General features: G+C 38.5%; 1 protein-coding gene across 4 annotated transcripts in view; it reads right to left on the bottom strand.

Moving 5' to 3' along the window:
* The window catches only part of grid1a (glutamate receptor, ionotropic, delta 1a), a 489,918-nt gene that overhangs the window by 29,726 nt on the left and 436,001 nt on the right, over positions 1 to 24,191 (bottom strand). For all 4 annotated transcript variants that reach the window (XM_057847669.1, XM_057847666.1, XM_057847665.1 and 1 more), the window contains 4 exons: positions 22,519 to 22,620; positions 16,271 to 16,468; positions 14,207 to 14,537; positions 4,233 to 4,371 (listed from right to left, as the gene is read on the bottom strand). In XM_057847669.1, coding sequence (XP_057703652.1) covers positions 4,233 to 4,371; positions 14,207 to 14,537; positions 16,271 to 16,468; positions 22,519 to 22,620 — 770 coding nt within the window. The remainder of the gene's footprint in view (positions 1 to 4,232; positions 4,372 to 14,206; positions 14,538 to 16,270; positions 16,469 to 22,518; positions 22,621 to 24,191) is intronic.

Here is a 24,191-nt window from a genome sequence, read left to right as displayed (position 1 = left end):
AAATAAAGTTTTTGTGTTTAATTTGTTATATAAACTACAGTTTGAGCATTACCATTCCTTAGATTTGGGGAATAAATGGTAATGTACTTAAGGATTGAGATCAATGGTATTACAGTTAGAAGATGTTTCGAAAAATTGAAAAAGAAACAGTTCTAAACATTCAATATGAACCTAGTTTCAAGTAGCAATATGTGAGACTGGTGGCCAAAAATGGTACTGCAGCTAGAAACAAAATTGACGAGCACAACAAGCACTCCCCTTCTTTCCTGGTACGGCCAGACTGTTCTCCCTGTTTTTTGTTGTTGTTTTTTTTAAACACTGTGAAAATAGTCTGGGACCCAGCTCCTTAATGGCCTCTCTAGCCTTAACAAAATCCTCCGTGCAATCAGATTCGTTTATTTGCGTGACGTGTTCTTAACGAGCAACGTCACTCTTGCGCGTCGGAAGTCGTCTCCACAACAACACGGATGGCGAACGGGAGAGCCAAGTATATGTTCCAATCCGTGGTAAATTCAGTTTTAAATGACTAAAAACACATTGACACAAGTCATTGACAACAGTCTGTTTCAAGCTAGCCATGTTGAATAAACCTCTCCGTTCTCCGCTCGCGTTAGTTTCTTGTCGCATTACCAACGTCACGTTCCGCCCGTCGCTGATTGGTCCACTCCACTGTCTGTTTGCTGTGGCTTGCGCCGCCCTGGGAATTTGATCCAAGGGACAGTCGCCAGACTCTATCGCTGGAACAGCGGTGAGTCTAGAGTTCCAGCCTACTCCCCTAGGGTTGCCAGATAAGTGCTTCGCGATGGAGGATCATGCTGCGTTATTATGATGGGTGATCAATGTTTCATTTTAATCAGAAAAGACATAGGCTAATAAACTTCACATTAACTTTAGTAATGATTATGAGAACATATAGCATGTGTAGTCTACAGCCTATCTATTTTACAGACCAAAAATTAAATAAGTAGACTGCTAGCCAAAATGCTCAGTTTCTCCCAGAAAATCATTGCAATTGCAAATGTTTTGGTAGTAATATCTTCATTTATTTTGCTTGCAATTTAAAAAAAACAAAAAACAAAAAAAAAAAAACAGAGAGAAAAGAGAATGATTAAAAAAAAATCATTATCATTTTACACAAAACTCCAAAAAGGGGCCGGACAAAAGTATAGGCACCCTCAGCCTAGTACTTGGTAGCACAACCTTTAGACAAAATAACTGCGAACAGCCGCTTCCGGTATCCATCAGTGAGTTTCTTACAATGCTCTGCTGGAATTTTAGACCATTCTTCTTTGGCCAACTGGTCCAGGTCTCTGAGATGTGATGGGTGCCTTCTCCACATTGCCATTTTCAGATCTCTCCACAGGTATTCTATGGGATTCAGGTCTGGACTCATTGCTGGCCACTTTAGATGTCTCCAGTGCTTTCTCTCAAACCATTTTCTTGTGCTTTTTGAAGTGTGTTTTGGGTCATTGTCCAGCTGGAAGACCCATGACCGCTGAGGGAGACCCAGCATTCTCACATCCCAGCCCTACATAATGCTGCAAAATGTGTTGGTAGTCTACAGACTTCATATACCATGCACATGGTCAAGCAGTCCAGTGCCAGAAGCAGTAAAGCAACTCCAAAACATCAGGGAACCTCCGTCATGTTTAACCGTGGGGACCATGTTCTTTTCTTTGAAGGTCTCGTATTTTTTTCCTGTAAACTCCATGTTTATGCCTTTTCCCAAAAAGCTCTACTTATGTCTCATCTGACCAGAGAACATTCTTCCAAAATGTTTTTGACTTTCTCAGGTAAGTTTTGGCTATCTCCAGCCTGGCCAGCCTTTTTTATGTCTCTGGGTCAGAAGTGGGGTCTTCCTGGGTATCCTCCCATAGAGTCCCTTTTCATTCAGATGCCGACGGATAGTACGAGTTGACACAGTTGTACCCTCGGACTGCAGGACAGCTTGAACTTGTTTGGATGTTAGTCGAGGTTCTTTATTCGCCATCCGCACAATCATTCATTGAAATCCCCCGTCAATTTTTCTTTTCTGTCCACATCTAGGGAGGTTACCCACTGTGCCATGGGCTTTACACTTAATGATGACACTGCGCACGGTAGACACAAGAACATTCAGGTCTTAGGAGATGGACTTGTAGCCTTAAGATTGCCCATGCCTCCTCACAATTTCGCTTCTCAAGTCCTCAGACAGTTCTTTAGTTTTCTTTCTTTTCTCCATGCTCAATATGGTACACGCAAGGACACAGGACAGGGGTCGAGTCAAATTTAATCCATTTTAACTGGCTGCACGTGTGATTTAGTTATTGCCACCACCTGTTATGTTTCACAGGTAAGTAACAGGTGCTGTTAATTACACAAATTAGAGAAGCTTCGCATGATTTTTCAAAGGGTGGCAATAATTTTGTCTAGCCCATTTTTGGAGTTTTGTGTAAAATGATAATGATTTTTTTTCCCCATTCTCTTTTGTGTTTTTTTTTTTTATTGCAAGCAAAATCAATGAAGGTATTACTACCAAAGCATTTGTAATTGCAATCATTTTCTGGGAGAAGTTGAGCGTTATCTGATAGAATTGCAGGGGTGCCAATACTTTTGGCCAGCAGTGTACATGCACTACAGTCTTAAAACGTAAGGGTTTCATATTGCATCGAAGTTAAGTCAGCGCGCAAATAAAATATCATTTTTAGCAAGTTTGGCAAACACAAAAGAGAAGAAGTTCCACAAATAAAGAGGCAAAGTACCAGCGCCACGTTCGTTTCTTTTGTCATGACAGGAGAACCACTGTAGTTTTCTCGATAACATATCAGCACATTGGCAAACAATATTTCATTTGGTAATGCAATTATAGCATTCACAAAGATGATTTAATTCCTCCTTTTCATTTGACATTCGTAACGAGATTTTTGGTGCACAAAATTACTAATTCTGACTTTGAGTAGTGTAAAGAGCTTTGGACAGAGACAGAGAACTGTTCTTGTAATTGGCTGGTGGTGGAGGGCAGGACATCCATTGTAAACACAGGATCAAAACAATGGCAACTTTTCAGGGATGACAATCGTCTTATAAAATGGTAAAATCTTGGCTGAACCATCGAGAACTGTGTTAAAACTAAACGTGATCTGTTCAACGTGTCTACTGAAATATTAGGCCATTTAATAAATAATTGAAGTGCAAATCTTACATAATACTCCTTTATCCTTTAAATTGAACGTAACTGATCTGTAATTCATAAATGCCTTGTAGTGGATTAAATATTCGTTTCAATATTTAAATTCAGTCAGTCTTTCATGAACGACTGGAGGGAGCCTGTGTAACCCTGTGTAGCACACTTTGAGAATCACTGATGTCACTAAATGAAATACAGTGGTACCTCCACATACGATTGCATCGACATACAATCCTTTCGACATCCAATGTAAAATTTGACTCGTCATTTGTCTCGACATATGACGAAGTGCTCAAAATATGACGATTTACAACAGCGTCACAATTCTTGTCAAAGAAATCAACAAGGGTCCCAAGAAGTTTAGTGCAGGTGGTGAAAAATGGAAAAGGGTGATGCTTACCATTGAAATTAAGATGGAAATGATAGAAAAATATGAGCTGTGCTGTGCGCATCAGTGAACTGACTCGACAATACGGCCGGAATATGTCTACGATCTCGACGGTCCTCCTCCGACCTCCGTTTGCCAGTCTTTAAGTTAAGGTGACAATTATTATTATTGTAACATCGGCAAGGAAGTCGCCAGCTTCGTCAGGTTTTTAATCAAATATTTCAGAGCATATGCAACACAGCATGGTTACTGTCCATCGTAGCCCACGCCAACAACAACAGAACATTAAAAGAGAAAGTAAAAAGTTCCCAATCCTCCACCCCTCTCTCACCTTCTCGTCAGTCACAGGGTGCGTTCAGGAACAGCATGCAAAACACAACCGCTACATTAAAACTTTATTCATTTCATTATTATTATTATGATGATGTGTATTTATAATTTGTTTTGCTATGTGTAATTGCTATTTGTGCTTGTACCTGTAGTATTTACGAAGGATGTATCTTAGGTTTTCGGGCTTTGGAACAAATGAATCGAATTATATAATGTATTCTTATGGGGAAAATCCCGCTCGGCATACGACCATTTCGACTTACAAACCAAGTCCTGGAACAAATTAAATTCGTATGTAGAGGTACGACTGTGTTCTGACTTACTTAAGATATTAATAGAGCGTCTTACCGTACAGCATTGTCCATGCGGGACACGGTCAGGTAGGCAGCCAGGTTAGCCGTGTAGGATGAGCACACAATGAGTGTGAATAGCCACCAGCTGCCCATCACAATACGCAGGGCCACCGAGCCCAGGATGGAGTCGCTGCCTGTGTGTGGGCAGAGATGCACAATTCAATTTTTAATAGGGCGAAAAATTACAAGAGCAGTTCGCGCATGTTCAGGTGCTCAAAACTGATAGACAAGAACATACAGTGCTACAACTGTCAAGCAGTCACACAAGAACCGTACTAGGGTGGAGAGGGAATAACAAATAAGCAAAGGATAATGCATTTCTGGAGGAAACAGGCCACACTAAAGTACAAGTTTCACATGTGAGAAAAATGACCCAAAAAATTACATTGCTGTCCATCAATGTCAGACACTTGGATACAGTGCATCATCTAACGTGAGCTACCGCATCAATCAACGTCTGACACTAAGAACAGTCAGACATGGAAGTAGGAATAAAGCTACAGTACAGTATAATGAAGATATGTGACTTACATTAGGTTTTCTCTCAAAGAGGACCTTGAATGTGTAGGCTCTAATAAGCCACAATTGTTCTCTTTTACTAAAACATGTCATTATAAACACATAAAATATTGCCATTGATTTAAAAATCTATAATATTTAGTACATGTTTTCACCTACGGAGGGCGCAATGTTGTATGTGCGCAATGGACGCTTAGTGTGGTGACGGAGTTTGTCACTGTCACTAGAAGAACCCTACCGTTTTACCGCAATTCCTTCTATGTGGCAAGATGTCCAACACACGCGCACATCGGTTAAAAGTGCAGCGTACTTACTATTTGTGTTATTATTAAGTCTTTTATTACCTTTTCATTTTCTCATAATACTTTTTGCATGTGTTTCCCTCTCATACTTTTAAGGACTGTGTTTTCTTGTGGTAGCTTTGAAGCAAATTGTTGATCTGTAGACCACATTAATCACGTAGCATAAGTATACCACCCTTATTTGATATTACGACGTTAAGACATCTTTAGTATGTTCTGTCTGTATGCATCTAAACAAAACAAGAAGAAAGTGCACGGTAGTACTTTGGATGACAAATTCGCCTCTTGTAGCACGTTTCGCCGGTGTAGCACACTTTGGCAGAACACCGGTTTTGTCATACTCTCGTCTCCTCTCATCCCGTCTTTGCTGTTCATTTTGCTTTTGCTGCTCATTTTGTGAAATATCGACAGTGCTGTCATGCTCATTAATGATCCTCTCGGGTTCAAATTGAAAGGGTTGAACAGATGACAAGTTTATGTCGCTAGAGTCATTCTCTGGAAGCCTGGCAGCGTAACCATGTGACATCACTGCCCTGCGACGTTAACAGCAATGGCGACCTACTAGGTAAACTAATTTTACAAATTGTATAAAAACCAAAACATCAAGGTTTCAATATCAAATTATTTTAACTCATCATAACGTTTATCTTTTAAGGCCTACAAGTCTTTCTATCTGTGGATCCCTTTAAACTGTGAGAAATTCATCCAAATCAGAAAGATGGTTCTTTTGGACAACTGCCCGATTAGTGAATGTTCTACCACCTGTTTCATAGTTTTTCCAGTTCTGGGCAAAACAAGTAAATTTGAAATTTGAGAGTGAAACCCTCAAGTGGGTTGGTAGATTATCACTAGCTATTTAAAAGTTGATTTCATTCCTTATAGGTCATTAGATGGACTTTAAACTCTAATCAATAAAGAGGCTAACAATAAGTGCGATAGCTTCTTTTCATTTTAATCCATCGAATATTCGATTTGCAGCATTATGCACCATTTCGAGAGGCTCTCAACTATTTGCTGGAGCAGCTCGTCAAGAGAGAATTTTACTGTAGTTATCGAGCACAGACGTCGCGGATGAATGAACTAGTTTTTTTTCTTTCATGTTACGCAAGTGAAAAGAATGTTGTTGACACTTTTTGAATGCGAGTGTTGAGTTATAAATGCTGATAATAGGCGATAGTGATATGGAGGTTCCGGACAGTACAAAGGAGGGAATCGAAAGCATCAATGTCTTGGGAAACTTTGCTTCTCAGGTCATTGAAGCCAATCACGATTACTTCAGTTTTATCCAATTAAAACAGGAAATGATTTGTCACAACTCTTGATTTGTTTAAGGCTGGCACTAATTGGTTAATCGCACCTCGTGGCGAGCATTTAGACTTAAGAGAACTGGTCCAAGGATGGACCTCCTTGGACCTTAAAAAACGATATTAGACCATGTTCACACTGCGGGTCAATTTCTTCGCTCATATGCTACATATGCGTAAATTTTTTTTCAAAAAAGACCTTTGCTTCAATCATACATAGATATAAGTCAGATATCCATCCAATGCTTTGGTAGTTTGAACGCGAATCCATATGCATCCGATCTGTACGTCATCAACAAGTGAACTATGTCAATACTGTTCAGCGAAAAAATAAAACAGTCATGAATGAGCAACGGTGACTAAAGGCACAGAAAAAAAAATATGTTCATTCATTCATTATCGTACATGAAGCTATCAGGTTAAGAAAAGAGACCTGTCGCTGGGACCATTTTTGCTTTTAATTTGAAAACAATGTGACATGTGACCAGTGTTGTCAGTAACTTATCTAACGCGTTCATTTTTCTTCACCAGTAATCTGATTAAAGTTAGTTTCCTTAGTGTCTCTGCATTACCGTATTTTTCGGACTATAAGTCGCGTTTTTTTTCATATTTTGGCTGGGGGTGCGACTTATACTCAGGAGCGACTTATGTGTGGAATTATTAACACATTATGATATAATTTCACATGTTATTTTGGTGTTTTGCAGTGACACTGATGGTTTTGTAAAGTTGTTAGCATGTTCTTATGCTATAGTTATCTGAATAACTCTTTATACCTATGGCCACGTTCGCGTTCTGCCTTTGGCAGTGTATGTTCAATTGTATTATTGACTTTTTTATCTTGAAATGGATGCATTTAGTTTGTGGCGCTTTCATGCCCACGTGAGGGCGCACTCGCACTTGTTTACGTGGAGAAAAGTGCTCACACGCCAGAAGAAGACGGACAGCTACGTAGCTCTGAGTGAGTGAGTCAGTGAGTGGGCGAGTTACAGCGAGAGAGAATAGACGGCTGCGAGCCTACTTTCATTGTTTATGCTTTAAAATCAACTCTGCAGAGGCAACGCCTGCGTGTATCATCTTTTCTGTTGTTGTTGTGTGTTTTCCACCCGCGATCGGACACTTAGAGCCAGTTGTGTGGTTGTTTGAACGATGTGCTAATGATAGCGAACGCATGCTAACCTGTTACTTATTACTAATAGTACCTAATTATCATTTATTTACATTGATGCGAACCTGTTTTCTATCGAGGACCAAATTGATTCAGCAAATTATACGGACGTCCAGCATTGTCTTTTGGGAGTTCGCTGTACAGCCAGGACCGAGCTGTAGCGTAGGACAGTATATTCCCATTTCGTTGTTCATGCACTGTACACTGTATATTTATTTAGCATGTTGTTCTCTGTTGTATTTTTATATTAAATTGCCTTTCAAGATGACATGTCTGTTCTATGTGTTGGATTTTATCAAGTTAATTTCCCCCAAAAATTCGACTTATACTCCCGTGCGACTTGTATATGTTTTTTTTCTCTTCGTTGGGCATTTTATGGCTGGATCGACTTATACTCAGGAGCGACTTGTAGTCCGAAAAATACGGTACTATTTAGTCATTGCCTCATAATGTATGTAGAATGAATGAATGAATGAAGAATATTGTCATCATGTACGAAGAGCATTTTGAATAGAAAATGCTAAAATAATGCAGTCAGTTTGCATTGTTTTACATTGGCACTGATATGCTATTAACCATAACCCGAAATTTAATAAATTTTGACAATAGGCTTAATCTTTGAGTTAGCGGGGTTTAATTAGTCGGTGGAGTTGACTTCAACAAATTCCATGCAGTTTGTCAGATATTTGTTAGTTTCAGGGCTCCGGAGTGGCTAAGCTAGCGCGAGTCAACGGTGTTTATTTGAAAAATTCTGATATTCCCCTTTAAATTCAATCATTGGAAAGTCAATTACATATGAGGACATTTTTCTGTTGTCATTCTTGTGTTGAGGCGGCAAAGGGAGGAGACATTGCCAAAAAGTAACTGATAGATTACTTTTAAAGTAACTTAGTTACTTTGATGATGAAGTAATCAGTAAAGTAAATAGATTACTTATTTAGGCGTAATCAGTAATCAGTAATTAAATGACTTTTTCAAGTAATCTGTGACAACACTGCATGTGACTACGCGTGGGTGACAGATAATGAACCCATATTGTTCACCCACGATTTTGTACACATTTCTTAAATATAAAAAATAAAAATTACAAAATAACAAAATCCAAATTTGGCATCACTTAATGCAGTGTGTGTGTAGATAATGTGACAAGTATGAGTCATGACATATGAGTGTTCATGGCCATTTGCCTTTATATGTGCTCTAAGTTTCACATGCAGTATACTCACTGATTGTTCGTGGAGTTATGCTTACGTGGATGTGGTGTGCTGTGTCGGTCATCTCATGAGACACACTTGGAGATGTTTTTATCTTTTGGTGTCTGTCCCATTTTTTATATTATTTATACAACTTCGTAGTTTTCATCCAAATTTAACCATCCCCTCAAAGTTTGTTCCAAAGAGTACAGTCTTCATTAACGTTTTTCCCTTTCATGTCTTTTCAGCGTTTTAAGGAAGACCAGTTCATCACTTTAGTTTTGCACATTTCATTTCTGACTCCCCCTCTCTCAACATGAAATCAAAAAGAGCTTATGAAGTCTTCGAGAGAAATGTCAGGGTACATTTGAGTTTTTGAAAGGAAAAAAAAAAGTTGGGCTGTAGAAATGTCACGAAGAAGCTGGCGCGAGTGCAAAATGATGTGATGAGAGCGTATTTGGCTGAGTGTGTCACCCTCGACACAGCTGCGGCCTCGGGACGGAAGTGAACGCCTTGTCAGACGCGCGGCGCTCCGGCATCCGTCACTTTTATTATACACGGCTTTGAGTGATCTTTAAAGGTCATCGAATGTGAAATGTGCATTGTGAAAGTCAAGTGGAGCTACCGCAGCAGTCTGTCTTCCTCTCCCAAATAAATTTCTAATAAAACTTTGTCATCACGAGCAAAAACTTATTTACTTGCTTTCAATTGCTGCTCGGGATGATTTCCGACCTTTATCATAAAGGGGAAATATTATTAGGGAATTGACTTTTTATTGTTTGTATACAAATAGATGGGAGAACTGATCCATGAGTCTAGTGTGCAATTTATTGTGTTTAGTGAAATGTGCATTTTTGTGTGTGTGTGTGATTGACCAGTTATGTAATGAAATACATTTGACATTTTTGTTATTTAAGCATACTAACTATTAAACAAAATTCAAATAATAAACATACAAAGTATTTTTTAGGAGCTGTTCGGTCCCTGTGCAACCGGTATCGGAGTTTGGTCCGCATTGACAGCAGTAAGTCGAATTCGTTCCCAGCGAGGGTTGGACCCCGTTGAGGCTGCCTTTTGTCATAGATTTTGTTCATAACTTTTATGGACAGAATTTCTAAGTGCAGCTGAAGCTTTGAGGGGGTCCGGTTTGGTGGCCTCAGCATTAAATCTCTGCTTTTTGCAGGTGATGTGGTGCTGTTGGCTTCATCAAGCCGTGACCTCCAACTCTAACTGGAGCTGTTCGCAGTCGAGTGTGAAGCAGTTGGGATGAATATCAGCACCTCGAAATCCGAGACTATTGTCCTCATTTGGAAAAGGGTGGAGTGCCCTCTCCGGTTTGGGGATGAGTTCCTGCCCCAAGTGAAGGAGTTCAAGTATCTTGGGGTCTTGTTCACGAGAGCGGGTAGGAGTGAGCTGGAGATCGACAGGCGGATCGTCTGCAGTGATGCAGACTCTGCACCGGTCCGTAGTGGTGAAGAAGGAGCTGAGCCGAAAGGCGAAGCTCTCAATTTACCAGTCGATCTATGTTCCTACTCTCACCTATGGTCACGAGCTGTGGGTCGTGACTGAAAGGACAAGATCCCGGTTACAAGCGGCCGAAATGAGTTTCCACCGCAGGGTGTCCGGGCTCTCCCTTAACTCATTTACTCCCAGCCGTTTTCACTGGAGCAAGGCCCTTCGCTGCCGGCCATTTTACTGGATTTTGACTGATTTTTCTGATGAAAAAACAGAAATTGAGCTGTTTGTAAAAGCATACATTTCAAACATAACTTTGACTTTTACACAGCTATTTTTCGTTTTTGTGACACCCTAAACATCTGAATAATGTTTTCGTTCAACAAATAACATAAACATGTGTGGAACCTGACTCTACCTGACGGATAGCGGCAGATCACACCTGCTGTCATCTCCAGTTCTCATGTGTCCGACCGAGAAGCGCCCTTTTCGGCCTGGGAGAGTCATGACGCCCACCCCAATCTCTGGTTCTGCCCATGTTGTCGACAATGCATTTTTTCTGAACGTCCCACTACCTTATTCTCATGCTGCTGCTGACGATGCTGCTTTTCCCCCGGCGCCGACTCTTCTTGCGAGTCCCGATCCGTTTTTTTATTTAGTTTGGACGGCAGGCTCACGTTAAAAGAGGCAGCCTAATTGGCCATGATATCCCCTCTCTCTCGCCTCCCAACTCTTTCCACAGTGCCCTTTTCTCTCAGCAAAGCTACTCACTCGCAAGTAAAGCCCGAATATATGTATTTTTTAAAGTCTGAACAGTCATTCAATATAACAGCATTTAACACAATGTACATCAGAGTGTCTTATTTTTTTAACGTGATCTTGTTAAAAAAACGTATATTAGATGTTTTTGGACAGCTATTTTGTATCTAGAGGTACTTAAAGGGTTAATTTCGATTTACGCAGAAATTCGGGTTACATCGCCAGCCTAGGAACGGAACTCGTTCGTAACCCAGGGGCTACCTTTTTTCTGTACAATTTACAATACATAGATTTAGATTAGTGGTTAGGGTTTTATAAAACTAATGAATACTAATTTAATCAATGTTGTAAAAATTAAGTTAAATTAATACAAGAAATACTGCAACCCCCCAGATATAAATGTTCAGTATGTAATGTATGTGTCTATGTAATGGCTGAGTTAAAGAAGTGAGTAGGCCATACTTTGCCCATCTCACGAACAAGCTGTGGCCTCTTTTTTTGGGGTATTTTGCCACAGACATTATATCCAGACATTTGGAAAGTGACTTTAATTGCGAAAAAAACCCAAAAAACAATTTGTCTCCTTTTCCAGAAAAGGATTCAGAGATATATACTGTACGCTGCGAAACCAAGTCAGTTGTTGACATATCATTACGAAATCACGACTAATGCTGTAGCTGAGTTCATGCTCTCTAACAAAGTCACAATACATCAGTGCTCGGATCCATATCAAAGCGACTGGTGTCTTCCCGGAAAAGAAAACAACTGCTTGACAAAGACTAAAACTGGCAGCATTGGGATTCATAGCCAGTGCAGGACAGGGTGAAAAAAATACCAAATTCATGTTCTTTTGGGGTTGGCTCATGGGCAATGTGCCATTTGATGATGGATGCTGCTCAGTTACCGGAATAGTCATTTATCCAGATCGGCCGTAGCTGGATCTTTACCAGCTGTAAAGATGGGACGGTGTCCTTGATGAGGACGCTTTTAGAAAAATGCAAGGGTATGCACTTGTTTCATTGACGGATGGTTCAATCACTATGGGCTCTTAAATGCATGTATTCTAATTGATTTGTTCATTATTCACCTTTTCTGCTCTGTTTAATCACACAAAGTATTTCAGGCTCAGTTCACTCTCATATATGAAAAATCTTATTTCAAAACCATGTTGATGATATGTTGCCTTGTAATAAGGGATACTGTAATTGTCAGCATTATGGCATGCCTGAATTATTTGAATAGTGTAAAAACATTGGTGGATCAACCAGGACACCTCAAGGCTCCTTTGCAGAGCCTTGTACTAACGCATTACATTTCCTCTGTTACATTTACTTGAGTAACCTTTGGAGGAAAATGTACTTCTAAGAGTAGTGTTACTAAGCCATACTTTTTACTTTCACTTGAGTAGATTTGTGAAGAAGAAACACTCTTACTCCGCTACTTTGGGCTACACCGGTGGTTACATTGTCCTCTTTATTCTACATACAGTCCTGTATTAGATTTTACTTCTTTATTCTTTGTTTGCCAGAGACGCCGACAGTGGCTCAAAAAGTTTCATCAATGACACATCGCAACAATAATCACGAGAGATGTCAAATCGATCGGCATCCCGATCGATCGGGTCCGATCACGTCATTTTCAAAGTATTGGAATCGGCAAAAAAATAGCGGCCATGCCTTTTTTTAATATACTGTATATATATATATATATATATATTTTAATTAAATCGTTTTCTAATTGTATTTAACGTTGCAGACATAACATGTTGCACTCATCCAGAATCTTTAGTTTAGGCTTAAGGTAGGGTTATCAAAAATATCCCAATAACGGCGGCAATTAGTCTATTAAAAAATGTGTCACGTTAAAATATTTAATGCAATTAATGTATGCGCTGCACAACCTTCTCACTCATTGTCACGCTCAATCTGCAATGGCGCCGTTTTACCTCTATAGAGAGATAAAAGGCAGCACTAACTGAGTAGAGTGAATTTTGGCAGCCTTTGGAGCCTTTTTTTATTTGGATACAGCCTTGCAAACTCTCTCCCTTATGATTAGATATATCATGGGAAGCAATGTGGGGAAGCAAGGTGGCAATTGATCTTTGTCTTAAAACCTTAAATTATTTCCCAATGCAGAGAAGATATAGCTATTGGTAGAACGACACACATAATGGTTCCACTTCCCATGCTTCCACTTCCCATCATGCATTCGGGATGGCCACAGTAACATTTACTGAAAGCTCAACAAATACACTAGATGGCAATATTTAGTCACAATATACAAAGTCACAAGTCTTTCTATCCGTGGATCCCTCTCACAGAAAGAATGTTAATAATGTAAATGCCATCTTGAGGATTTATTGTCATAATAAACAAATACAGCACTTATGTACTGTATGTTGAATGTCTATATTCGTCCGAGTTTTATTCATTTTTTTCTTAATGCATTGCCAAAATGTATATGATTGGGAAAAATTATCGGGAATGATTGGAATTGAATCGGAGCAAAAAAAAGCAATCGGATCGGGAAATATTGGGATCGGCAGATACTCAAACTAAAACGATCGGGATCGGATTGGGAGCAAAAAAACATGATCGGAACAACCCTAATAATCACATGACTCCATTATACCAATCAGACTCAAACTTGCCGTTCTATGATCATGTCGGCCTGTTCAATCACGTGGTGTCTTTAATGCCCAGTAAAAAAATATTTGACATAGAGCGCCGCCGTCAACATGACTCGAAAGCCCGGATTTTAATCCTTCTCCAATTTTTATTTGGCACCGATTGACCACGGAGAAATGGAGATATGATCCTTTTAGTTTCATAATAGGAAATATGCTAATAATGCTTCATTTATGTAGATTTTCTCTCGCCGGAATGCAATGATGTTGTTAATTTTTTTTGTATTTCTTTGGCTTAATGTGGTTATGTAGCATGTAATAGTACAGAATAATAATAACAGTTCACACATTTAACTGTGATGGGAAGAAATACCACAGTTTAAAATTAAAAAAAAAAAATCAAACATCTTAAGCAGTTACTCATAATGTTCCTCATGACTTGAGTATTATTTTTACCAAATACTTTTTTTACTTGTACTTGAGTACATTTTTTGGATGACTCTTTTTACTTGAGTGATATTATTTTAAAGTAACGCTATTGCTTGAGCCAAATTTTTGGCTACGCCACCCACCTCTTTTCCTTTGTTAGGCAATAATCTACAAATTCTGACAAACAGAATCATTTCAAAACTTCCTTGCATACCTTGTTGGACAAAAGCACCGTAGACAATCCAGATGGCGCTCTGCAGCGACGTGGAAGGCGAGGGCTGCGGGTGGCCGCCCGCGTTGTTCTGGCATCGGATAGCCTGGATGCGCCTAAGGAGGAAGATCATAACACCCACCACCGGGATGGCGGCGGCGATGCAGGCCCAGACGGCAAGATCGAAGGGTGCCAGAAGGGAGAAGATGTTAATCTTTTCTTCCGATTTGCGCATCAGGATGCCCACTGAGTAGTCCAGGTAGCGCTTACTGAAGTCCACCACACGCTCGCGCTCTGGCGTGATGGTGATAGCCGACAAAGCCAGGTCTGCCCGCTGTTGAAAAACATTCTCAAGATTAATACTTAAACCACCACCTCTGCAAATAAAATTATTATATTTAAGGTTACAACAATTTCTAATATTAGTACTATTAGTACTAATTCTGCCACTACTACAAATTAAAATAGCAAGTGCTGCATCCTTGCCCCTCTAGGCAATTACACAAAGTATGTAAATTGGGGATTAATTAAAAATGTGTGGAAATGCAGCCATGCAATTTGAAGAAAACTTGGAAAATTTGGTCAGCATAGTCAATGTAGTACATTAAAAAAAAATCAATTACTCTTTTCACAAATAGGTAGTAATAGCTGTACAACATAAAAAAATAGTTAATAGATAAACTGCTGTTTTAATATTTCTAAAAAATAATAATAATAATAATTTCAAGATTTATCTAGGGCTATGGCATCCAATGACTTGTTAAAAACCATGAGACCAAGATTGAGCTTTTTGGCAACAAACACTCTAAGTGGGTCTGGCGTGCCACGAAAGATGCACATGCTGAAAAGCACCTCATACCCACTGTAAAGTATGGGGGTAGGTCAATGATGCTGTGGGGTTGTTTCACTTCCAAAGGCCCTGGGAACCTTGTTAGGGTGCATGGCATCATGAATGCTTTACAATACCAGGACATTTTCAATCAAAATCTGTTGCCCTCGGCCCGAAAGCTGAAGATGGGTCTTCACTGGGTCTTTCAGCAAGACAATGACCCTAAACATATGGCCAAATCTACACAGAAATGGTTCACAAGACACAAAATCAAGTTCCTCCCATGGCCATCTCAGTCCCCAGACCTTGCTTTGTTGGCAAAAGGGGATTGTACAAAGTATTAACACCAGGGGTGCTAAAAATTGTGACACACATTATTTGATGTCAAATATTTTTTTCTTTAAGTGGGATTTTTTCCCCACTGAATGAATGCACTTGTATTGAAGGTTGGATTTTTCTGTTTTTTTCCATTAAGGTCCCATATTATTTGAAAAAAAAAAAAAAAAAAAAAAAAAAAAAAAAAAGCTATAGAAGCTAAAAAAAAACACATATTTTTCAGGGGTGCCAATAATTATGGAGGGCACTGTATCTTTGGCCTGTTTATGAGCCTGCAATGTTCCATACACAGTGTTACAAAAATATTATGTCCCTTTGCCAATCTTTTAGCTTCAATAAATTGACTAAACTCTGAAAATGCTGACATTAATAGGACACAGCTCTTGGAATATGATTAATTTGCAATTCACAGTATCTGGACCCTCCTGTTTTAGGAGTAGAGTTTTGTATTCAGTTAGCCTCTCCTTACAGAGTCTGCAGAGTGATCATCTCAGTGAAAGCCAGCCAGTAGTCTTAATTAGGTCGGGCCTGTTATGATGTAGAACTGTTTCGTGCAGCCTTCTGCTTCAGCGGAAAATAAAAAATTGAAGATAAGAGGAAAATATTCCAGCGAGTTGTTTTGCATCAATGGGATGAGAAAATAACCTGTAAGTCCATTAAGGATAAAGCTAGATGAATATTACTATTCACAGTAATGTTCTCAAACCTTCTACTTCCCAGTAGGTATTTGACTGGCTGATTTGCAGATAAAAGCTTTTGGGCTGAGTAATGTTTTTGTGTTTTTCTTCCATTACAGAGAACACAATAATTTGTCTCTCAGAATGCGGCTATGCCGTCAGAGAAATGATTTTGATCTTAATTTGGACACTGGTTGTCTGGGATACATAAGACATTGCACTGACCTTGCCAATGAGTTCTCCAATCATTCCATTCCAGGAGCCATTAGGGAGCGCCGAGCCGTATTTTCCATCTTCAACTTGGTAGATGTCATATTTGAAACCCAGGATCTTAGCCAGGGCGTCCAAGACATCAATGGAAAAGCCCTTGTATCTCTTGGCCTGCCCTAGGATGTTCTCTGCCACCATCACGAAAGGTTCTTCCTGTTCACATAGTTTTTGAGATTCTTAACTAGAGAACTGAGACAAACCCCAATCTAAAACATTTTGGAAAAATTTACCCCCAACACCAGTTCTACTAGTCAACACAATCTGTTGGGTATGTTAATCGGAATAGAATACGAAATGAACACTGAAGTGTGGGGAAACGGTTATAAATCTACCCTCAATTCATTAGTCACATTGCAGAAACGTGCAGTACAGATCACACATAAGGTCGGATTTCTCGATCCATCATTTATTTGCTCAATCAAAACTATTAAAAATCAAATATCTTGTCAACTATCATACAGCTATAATGTTATTTAAAGCATATAATAAATTACTGACACATAATATACAAAACCTCGTGAGAGTATCCATAGTCTGCAAGGCTCTTGAGATTTTATGTTACCAAGATTTCGAACTACTTGCAAACGTTTTCGTGTGTCTGTATGTAGAGTGGAACTCTGGAACAATTTAGACAATCATTTCAAGCAGTGTCAAAATATCCCAAAATTTAAATTGTTGTATAAAAATATGGTCTGGTCACAGTATAATGACATTTGCTGACACTTGCCACGTTTACATGGAGCCAAATATTCCAATTACAATCGGAATATTTGTTCAAATCGAATAAATGTGTTCCATATAAACACCTCATTCGGAATGAACAGGCCCAAACCGAATGGAATTTCATTCCGATTCACAGGGGTGGAATATTCCTTTTCCCAAACCGATTAGAAGTAAAATTATATCATGTAAACAGGGAAGCGGAATGGAGTCTGGTTGCGTTCTTTCTGCGCATGCTCCGTACTGACGTGGTGACGTCACTTGGTGACGTAAGTAACGTCACTTGCAACATGGCTTCCAAGCACACGCACAGCGCACCCACACAACTTTTTAAATGAACGGCGTATCATTCTGAAGTTTTGTTTCCACTCGAAAAGTTAAAACAGCAGCTGATCTGACGATCGATCTCCATGTTTTGCAACGTGACGCTTTGTTTTGATTAATCTGCGCATGTCAGACGGCAGTTGTCAAACGTCCTTTCGGAATAAAGGCAGTCACATGTAAATGCTGGATCGGAATAGATGAAGTGACATGTAAACAGCTGATGTGAAATTTCCATTCGGAATGATTTGAATCGGTATGAATAAAAGTCAGCATGTAAACGTGACTAATGTGTGTTGCTGTTTTTGTCAATTGGTGTAAATATTGAAATTATTGTTAATGAGCCAACTTTAATTGGTTGTCTGTTGGTTTAGTTGTTTTTGTCTGTTTTTTTTTTTTTTTTCTCCGCTTTAATTCTTTGGACAGGAGTATCCCACGAAGTGAGGATGCTGGACAATGAGATCAGGGGTGGGATAAAATATGTTTTTGTCTAGGGCTGTCAAAATTATCACGTTAACTGGCGGTATTTAATTTTTTAAATAATTCACGTTAAAATATTTGACGCAATTAACGCACATGCCCCACTCAAACAGATTAAAATGACAGCACAGTGTAATGTCCGCTTGTTTCTTGTGTTTTGGTGTTTTGTCGCCCTCTGCTGGTGCTTGGGTACAACTGATTTTATGGTTTTCAGCACCATGAGTGAGCATGGTGTAATTATTGACATCAACAATGGCGAGCTACTAGTTTATTTTTTGATTGAAAATTTTACAAATTTTAATAAAACGAAAACATTAAGAGGGGTTTTAATATAACATTTCTATAACTTGTACTAACATTTTTCTTTTAAGAACTACAAGTCTTTCTATCCATGGATTGCTTTAAGAGAATGTTAATAATGTTAATGCCATCTTGTTGATTTATTGTTATAATAAACAAATACAGTACTTATGTACCATATGTTGAATGTATATATACGTCTTGTATCTTATCTTTCCATTCCAACAATAATTTACAGAAAAATATGGCATATTTTATATATGGTTTGAATTGCGATTAATTATGATTAATTAATTTTTAAGCTGTAGTTAACTCGATTAAAAATTTTAATCGTTTGACAGCCCTAGTTTTTTCTGCTTCCTACTCCCTTTCGAGTGCAATTATTTTTATTGAATTATATATATATATATATATATTTTTTTTTTTTTTTTTGTGTGTGTGTGTGTGTGTGTGTGTGCATGCTCGAAATAAAAAAGCTTCAGCATCATCATCATCAACATGTAAACATTTCTTAATTTTGGTTTGAAATTGAACAGGAATTTAAGACATTTTGGATTAAATCTGCTCAACTTTGCCGTTCAATCGAATTTTAAGAGCGGGGTTCAATTTTTTCCCCAATGGTTCCTTTATATCAAAAACAATTTTTGCACCCGTCTTTTTTTTTTCACCATGCAGGGAAAAGGAGAATTTGGCACTCAAACATGTACACATCGGTCCAGACCATACAAAGCTTTTGAGCAGAATAAATACGGTTGGTGAAACAGCACAGAATATCCACCCACTCACACCAGCGCGACAGGAAGACGGAAATAAAACCAAGTCTGTACGTAGGCAAGTCTGGACAGGGACAGGAGCAGGCACCCAACTTGACGAATGCTGTCACTAAAAAGCCTTTCCAGACTTTCTTTTATACTGCAAGTTGTGAGATCCTCTGATAATTAACAAGGAAGTCTTAGAGACTTTGATATCAATCATATAATTGCTGTAGAGATCAGACAGAATGTAACAGAAAAAACACTGAATATGGTAGTTCAGGAAGAGTACAGTAAAGACAAACACACTATTTGATCATGTTCAGAAGCCTGTTGTAGTAAAGTTCTATAACAAAAAACAAAACATTGTTTTTAAACTTGTAATTTAAGGAAATATAGTATAATGCGCTTCAAAAAGTCATGTAGCTACTATGTCATATGATTTAGGAATTAAATGCTTCTCAGTGTACACACCCCTTTGTGGTAACGCAAACTGGATTAGAATATAACAGCTATTTGGTTTTAATTAGATCACTTGATCAGGTGGTGCGATACAGACTAAAATAAGGAATTTTGCTTTTTATGTTGCAAACCAGCATGGCTAAGTGTTGAGGGTTACCAGTCTTCAGATCAAAGGGCTCTATGTTCCCCATAAGTAGAGTTGGACTTTTACGGGAGGGGGACAAAACATGTTGATGAAATCCTCGGTTCAAGCTCAGTTGTTGAAGCTTTTGAATGCTTAGGTGTAAAGAAATTCCGAATATCTAACTTGCCTTCTCATGTATAGTTTTGGCTTTTGCGAGTCAAATGATCTTTTCGAAAAATAATTTTGACCCATTATGAAATACTTTGTAGGATTCTTGTTCATTTCATTTGTTTTTGTTGTTTGTTTTATTGCTTTACAACTTTTATAGAACATATTTTACTGGGTAGGTCTGTATTTTAAATAGTATACTCTATAGGTAAGTCAGTTACATGCAAGGACATTTTTCGGCAACTGGGGAGGGGGGCCTAACCCGCCTGCCCTCCTCAAGCTCCCATAGATTCTCACTCCACTCTGGCAAATATCTCTATCATGTGTGATAGGCAGCATGGCATGTAAACAAGTCTATAGACAAACATTAATATCGGATAACATGACGCAGTCTATTCTGATAATGTTTTTACAACAACAATAGGGTTGGGCATCGAGTATCGATAGGAACCGGTTCTATCACTCCGATGCTCCCGGAATCGTTTGAATTTTAAAATTTCGATTCCATGTTTCGATGCCCTGACCACAAGTTAAAATTAGCCCTGTAAGAAGCCCATATAATAACAAAATTTTAAAAAATCATCGAGAAGTTAAGACTTTAACATAAACCATGCAATTTTTTTTACCCTGCCTTTTTTTATTGACCCTGCCTCTTAAAAGAATAGGAATCGGAACCGGAATCGAAATGTGGAATCGTAATTGGAACCGGAATAGTTCAATTTCAAACGATGCCCAACCCTAAACAACAAAAACAACAACAACAAATAAATGATTAATTTTACTTACACCCATCAAGGAAACAGTCATATCCCACTAGTGTTGATGATAAAATCTTAAAGCAATATGTTTAAACCAGAGGTGGATAGCAATGCGTTACATTTACTTGTGTAACTTTTTGAGAAAAATGTACTTCTTAGAGTAGTTTTACTAAGCCATACTTTTTACTTTCACTAGAGTAGATTTGTGAAGCAGAAACACTACTCTTACTCCGCTACTTTGAGCTACACTAGTCACTACATTTTTCTTCTTTACTCCCCATATAGATTTTACTTTTTTTTTTTTGACAGAGACGCCAACATTGGCGCTACCAGTTTCACGAATGCAACACTTTGCAACAATAATCACATTACTCCATTATACCAATCAGACTCAAGCTTGCCCTTCTATGAACACGCCGGCTTCTTCAATCATGTAGTGTCTTTAAAGCGCTGTACAAAAAATTTTTGTTTTTGATCTGATTGAGCGCTGCCATCAACATGACGTGAAAGCTCAAATTTTAACTGCTATCCCAGTTTTTATTTGACACCGAATGACCTTGGGAAAACCAGAGATATTATCCTTTTAGTTTAATAAGAGGAAATATGTTTTCTCCACTGAGGGCACTCATTCTCTTTGGACGAATGATGCTTCATTTCTGATTTTTTTTTTTTCTCGCAGGACTTTTTTTTTTGGCTTAATGTTGTTATGTAGTAGGTCATAGTCTTCTTCTTTTTCTTCTTCTTCAAAGTACTATCCTTCATATAGCTAACTGTGCTGAGAAAAAAGTACCATTGTTTAAAAAAAAAATCTAACATTGTAAGCAGTTGCTCACAATGTTACTCAATACTTGAGTATTCATTTCACCAAATACTTTTACTTGAGTAAATTTTTTGAATGACTACTTTAAATTTTACCCGAGCAATATTATTTTGAAGTAACACTCCTCTTACTCGAGTAAAAATTTTGCCTACTCTACCCACCTATGATTCAAACATAATGCTGCTATTAACTCAACGCAAGCTCTATGAGATTTACCAGTTTTCCTATTAGAATTGGACAACATGGTGGAAGAAGTCTATATATTTTTTGTCACCTACTGTCCAGATATTCTTCCCCTTAAGAAATGTGAGTTCTCTACTATTCATTTGCCGAGGGCCTGAGAGTTAATTACACCTAACAAATGTAGGCGAACCGTTGTGAATAGGAACACGCGTGCACACACGGACAAAAAAAGTTCATCACCTCAGCTTTAATCATTCATCTTGATGCACCGCAAACTGGTTTGTGGAGTTTAGGGCATGTTTGGTCAGCTTCTAAGTCAGCCTCAACTAATAAAACGGTTTTCTCTATTCCTGACCTGTAATACATGTACCATGGTGACTGTGGCAGTTCATCAATGTGGAAATTGACCTTTTAAGTTTAAAAATTGTCATATCTTTATTAAGTGTCAGAGTGGAATTAGAAGTGGACTAAATGAAAAAGGAGAAGGAAGAAGCGTTGTGGTGCTTGCCGGAGTCTATGGCGTGATGAAGTAGACAGTGCTGAGCTGAACTTATGTGAATAAATACACTACAAGGGAAACCATGCATGAACAAGAAGAGGAAGCGCAGTGAGTCGGAGGAGGAGGAGGCGGAGGAAGGAAAGTTGGCGGAGGGCACATTGACTTTGAAGGATATCCAATGGCCTGATTTCGTGCGGGAAAAGATCTTAAAAAAGTCCTCTAGGGCGACAAATGGCTGAGCTTGTCATGTCGTTTACACGTTCCCAGCGGTTTTAGCCTTTGTTTGGTCTCCATTTCCATGCCATAAAAGTTTACTTTGACCTCGACTTAGGGAAGAAGCTGGTGACTTGTACCAAAGTGAAATATTACATTGTAGTTTTGTCTAATGGTAGCTATTATTAATATTATTTTTAATATTTTCGCCCTAAGTCTTAAATGATAAAAACCAAGAATAATGCAACATGCTGCATACATGTTTTACTATTGCGTTAAATCATTGCCCTCTCTGAAACTCAAAAACTAAATATTTTTTAAAAATATTATTTTTTTCCATAGCTTTGAAACTAGCCAGTGTATATTTATTACAAGTTAAACCTTCACTGGACATTCAACTCACCAGTAATGTGACGATCTTGAGCGTCACCCCCTGCATCCCACTCTCAATCCGGTTCTCTTTTAAGCTTCCGTTCAGACCTCGGGTAGAGTCCCATGACGCCAACTGTAAGAAGAATGGCAGATGGAGTCAGAGACTGAGGGTACTGAGGCATGCGACCACCGGTCTCTGGTCCATTTGTAGCAAGCTGCACAGAGATACTGAAAAAAATAAAAAGCGTGTCAGCGTATGGACATTTTATTTTGATTTTATATAAATGCGTACACTGTCAAAGACGTTATTTTTAAGTTTGTTCTCACGCAATATGGCCACTCTGTGTAACGTGGTAAATGCCTTGCAAATAAGGCAATGACGCCTTCATAACTGGAAAAATATAAGCATTGAATGCCATGCTTAAATCTCCAACATTCTATGTTTGCCTCGCTGAATTTACTGAGTTGATTGCTATCAAAATCCAAATACAGATTGGACTTGACATAAGTAACACACGTCTCACATTGTCTCTGATGAACTCGAGCTGTTTTTTCTTTAAAAAAAAAAAAAAACATTCTAATTTTCTTTCAACAACGGTTGGTCAAAACAGCAGTTCATGAGAATCATTGTAATAAAAATAAATAAATAAATAAATATTTAGAACTGCTAATTGATTAGATTGGGGGGCGGGTGGGGTACACCCAGTGGATTTTATGTTTTTATGGCATAATTGGAATTACAGCATTAGTCAGACTATGGTTTATCATAATATTTATGGTAATGTCCATAATTTTCACAGTATACGCACCTCTACACAACGCCCACCCTGCAGGTAATAGTCAAGTGTCGTTTATTTATTGGATTTTTACATGCTAATGTGCTTTAGTGTAAATATCCCATGATACAAGGTGGACACCTGCGGGCAGACCCGTGCCGCCCACAAGGCGATTTAGGCAACCGCCTAAGGGCGCACCAGCGTCCAAAAAGGTGTCAAGAAAAATATTCAAATAATATTTGATGATAGCAGTATTCAAAAAATTATACAAAACAATAAAACAAAAGAACAACAAAACCGTTCATAATAAGTCTTTAAATAATAATGAAATCATTTTTCTAGTGTGCCTTCTGCCCGTTTCACTTTTTCCTGTGATGCGATAATTTCACTACAGACCCTAGTCTCACTCACCACCCAGCAGACCAGCGAGCTACCTGAAGGTGCTATTTTTAGCCTCCGCAATTAAGCGACATTACGGTGACAAGTCAACTTCATGAAAAGACAAAAGCCCTCCGAGACGGAGAAGAAAAAGAAAGAAGACAGCAAAGGCGTGAAGAAAAACAGGTTTGTTGTGATGATTTTTTTCAACAGCATAAATACGTAGATTTAGTGCAACTGCAAGCTAGCGGTTATTTACATAGAGCTTATATGACTTAGTGCTAAAGCAAAATTATACTGTATCATTAGCCAGGCTGTTGTTTTAGAAATATTTTCAGTATTCAGCCAGCTGTTGATTAGTTTCAATTAAATTTACTCCCCCTCCAATTTTATAGAAATTTGAACAAAGTGTATGGGAGACTAAAATTGTCTTGCTTATTTTCATGTGATGTGCACCACTTTTACCTTGTGTTAAATTGTGCTTTTCAAATGAATTTGCTTTGCCTAAAAGTGCCAAGGTTAATTAAATAAATACACCATTAAGTATGGA

The sequence above is a fragment of the Corythoichthys intestinalis genome, chromosome 10 (genome assembly GCF_030265065.1).
Source record: "Corythoichthys intestinalis isolate RoL2023-P3 chromosome 10, ASM3026506v1, whole genome shotgun sequence".
NCBI classification, from domain to species: domain Eukaryota; kingdom Metazoa; phylum Chordata; class Actinopteri; order Syngnathiformes; family Syngnathidae; genus Corythoichthys; species Corythoichthys intestinalis.
The sequence above is the reverse complement of the archived record's forward strand: the minus strand, read 5'-3'. Positions and strand labels throughout refer to the sequence as shown.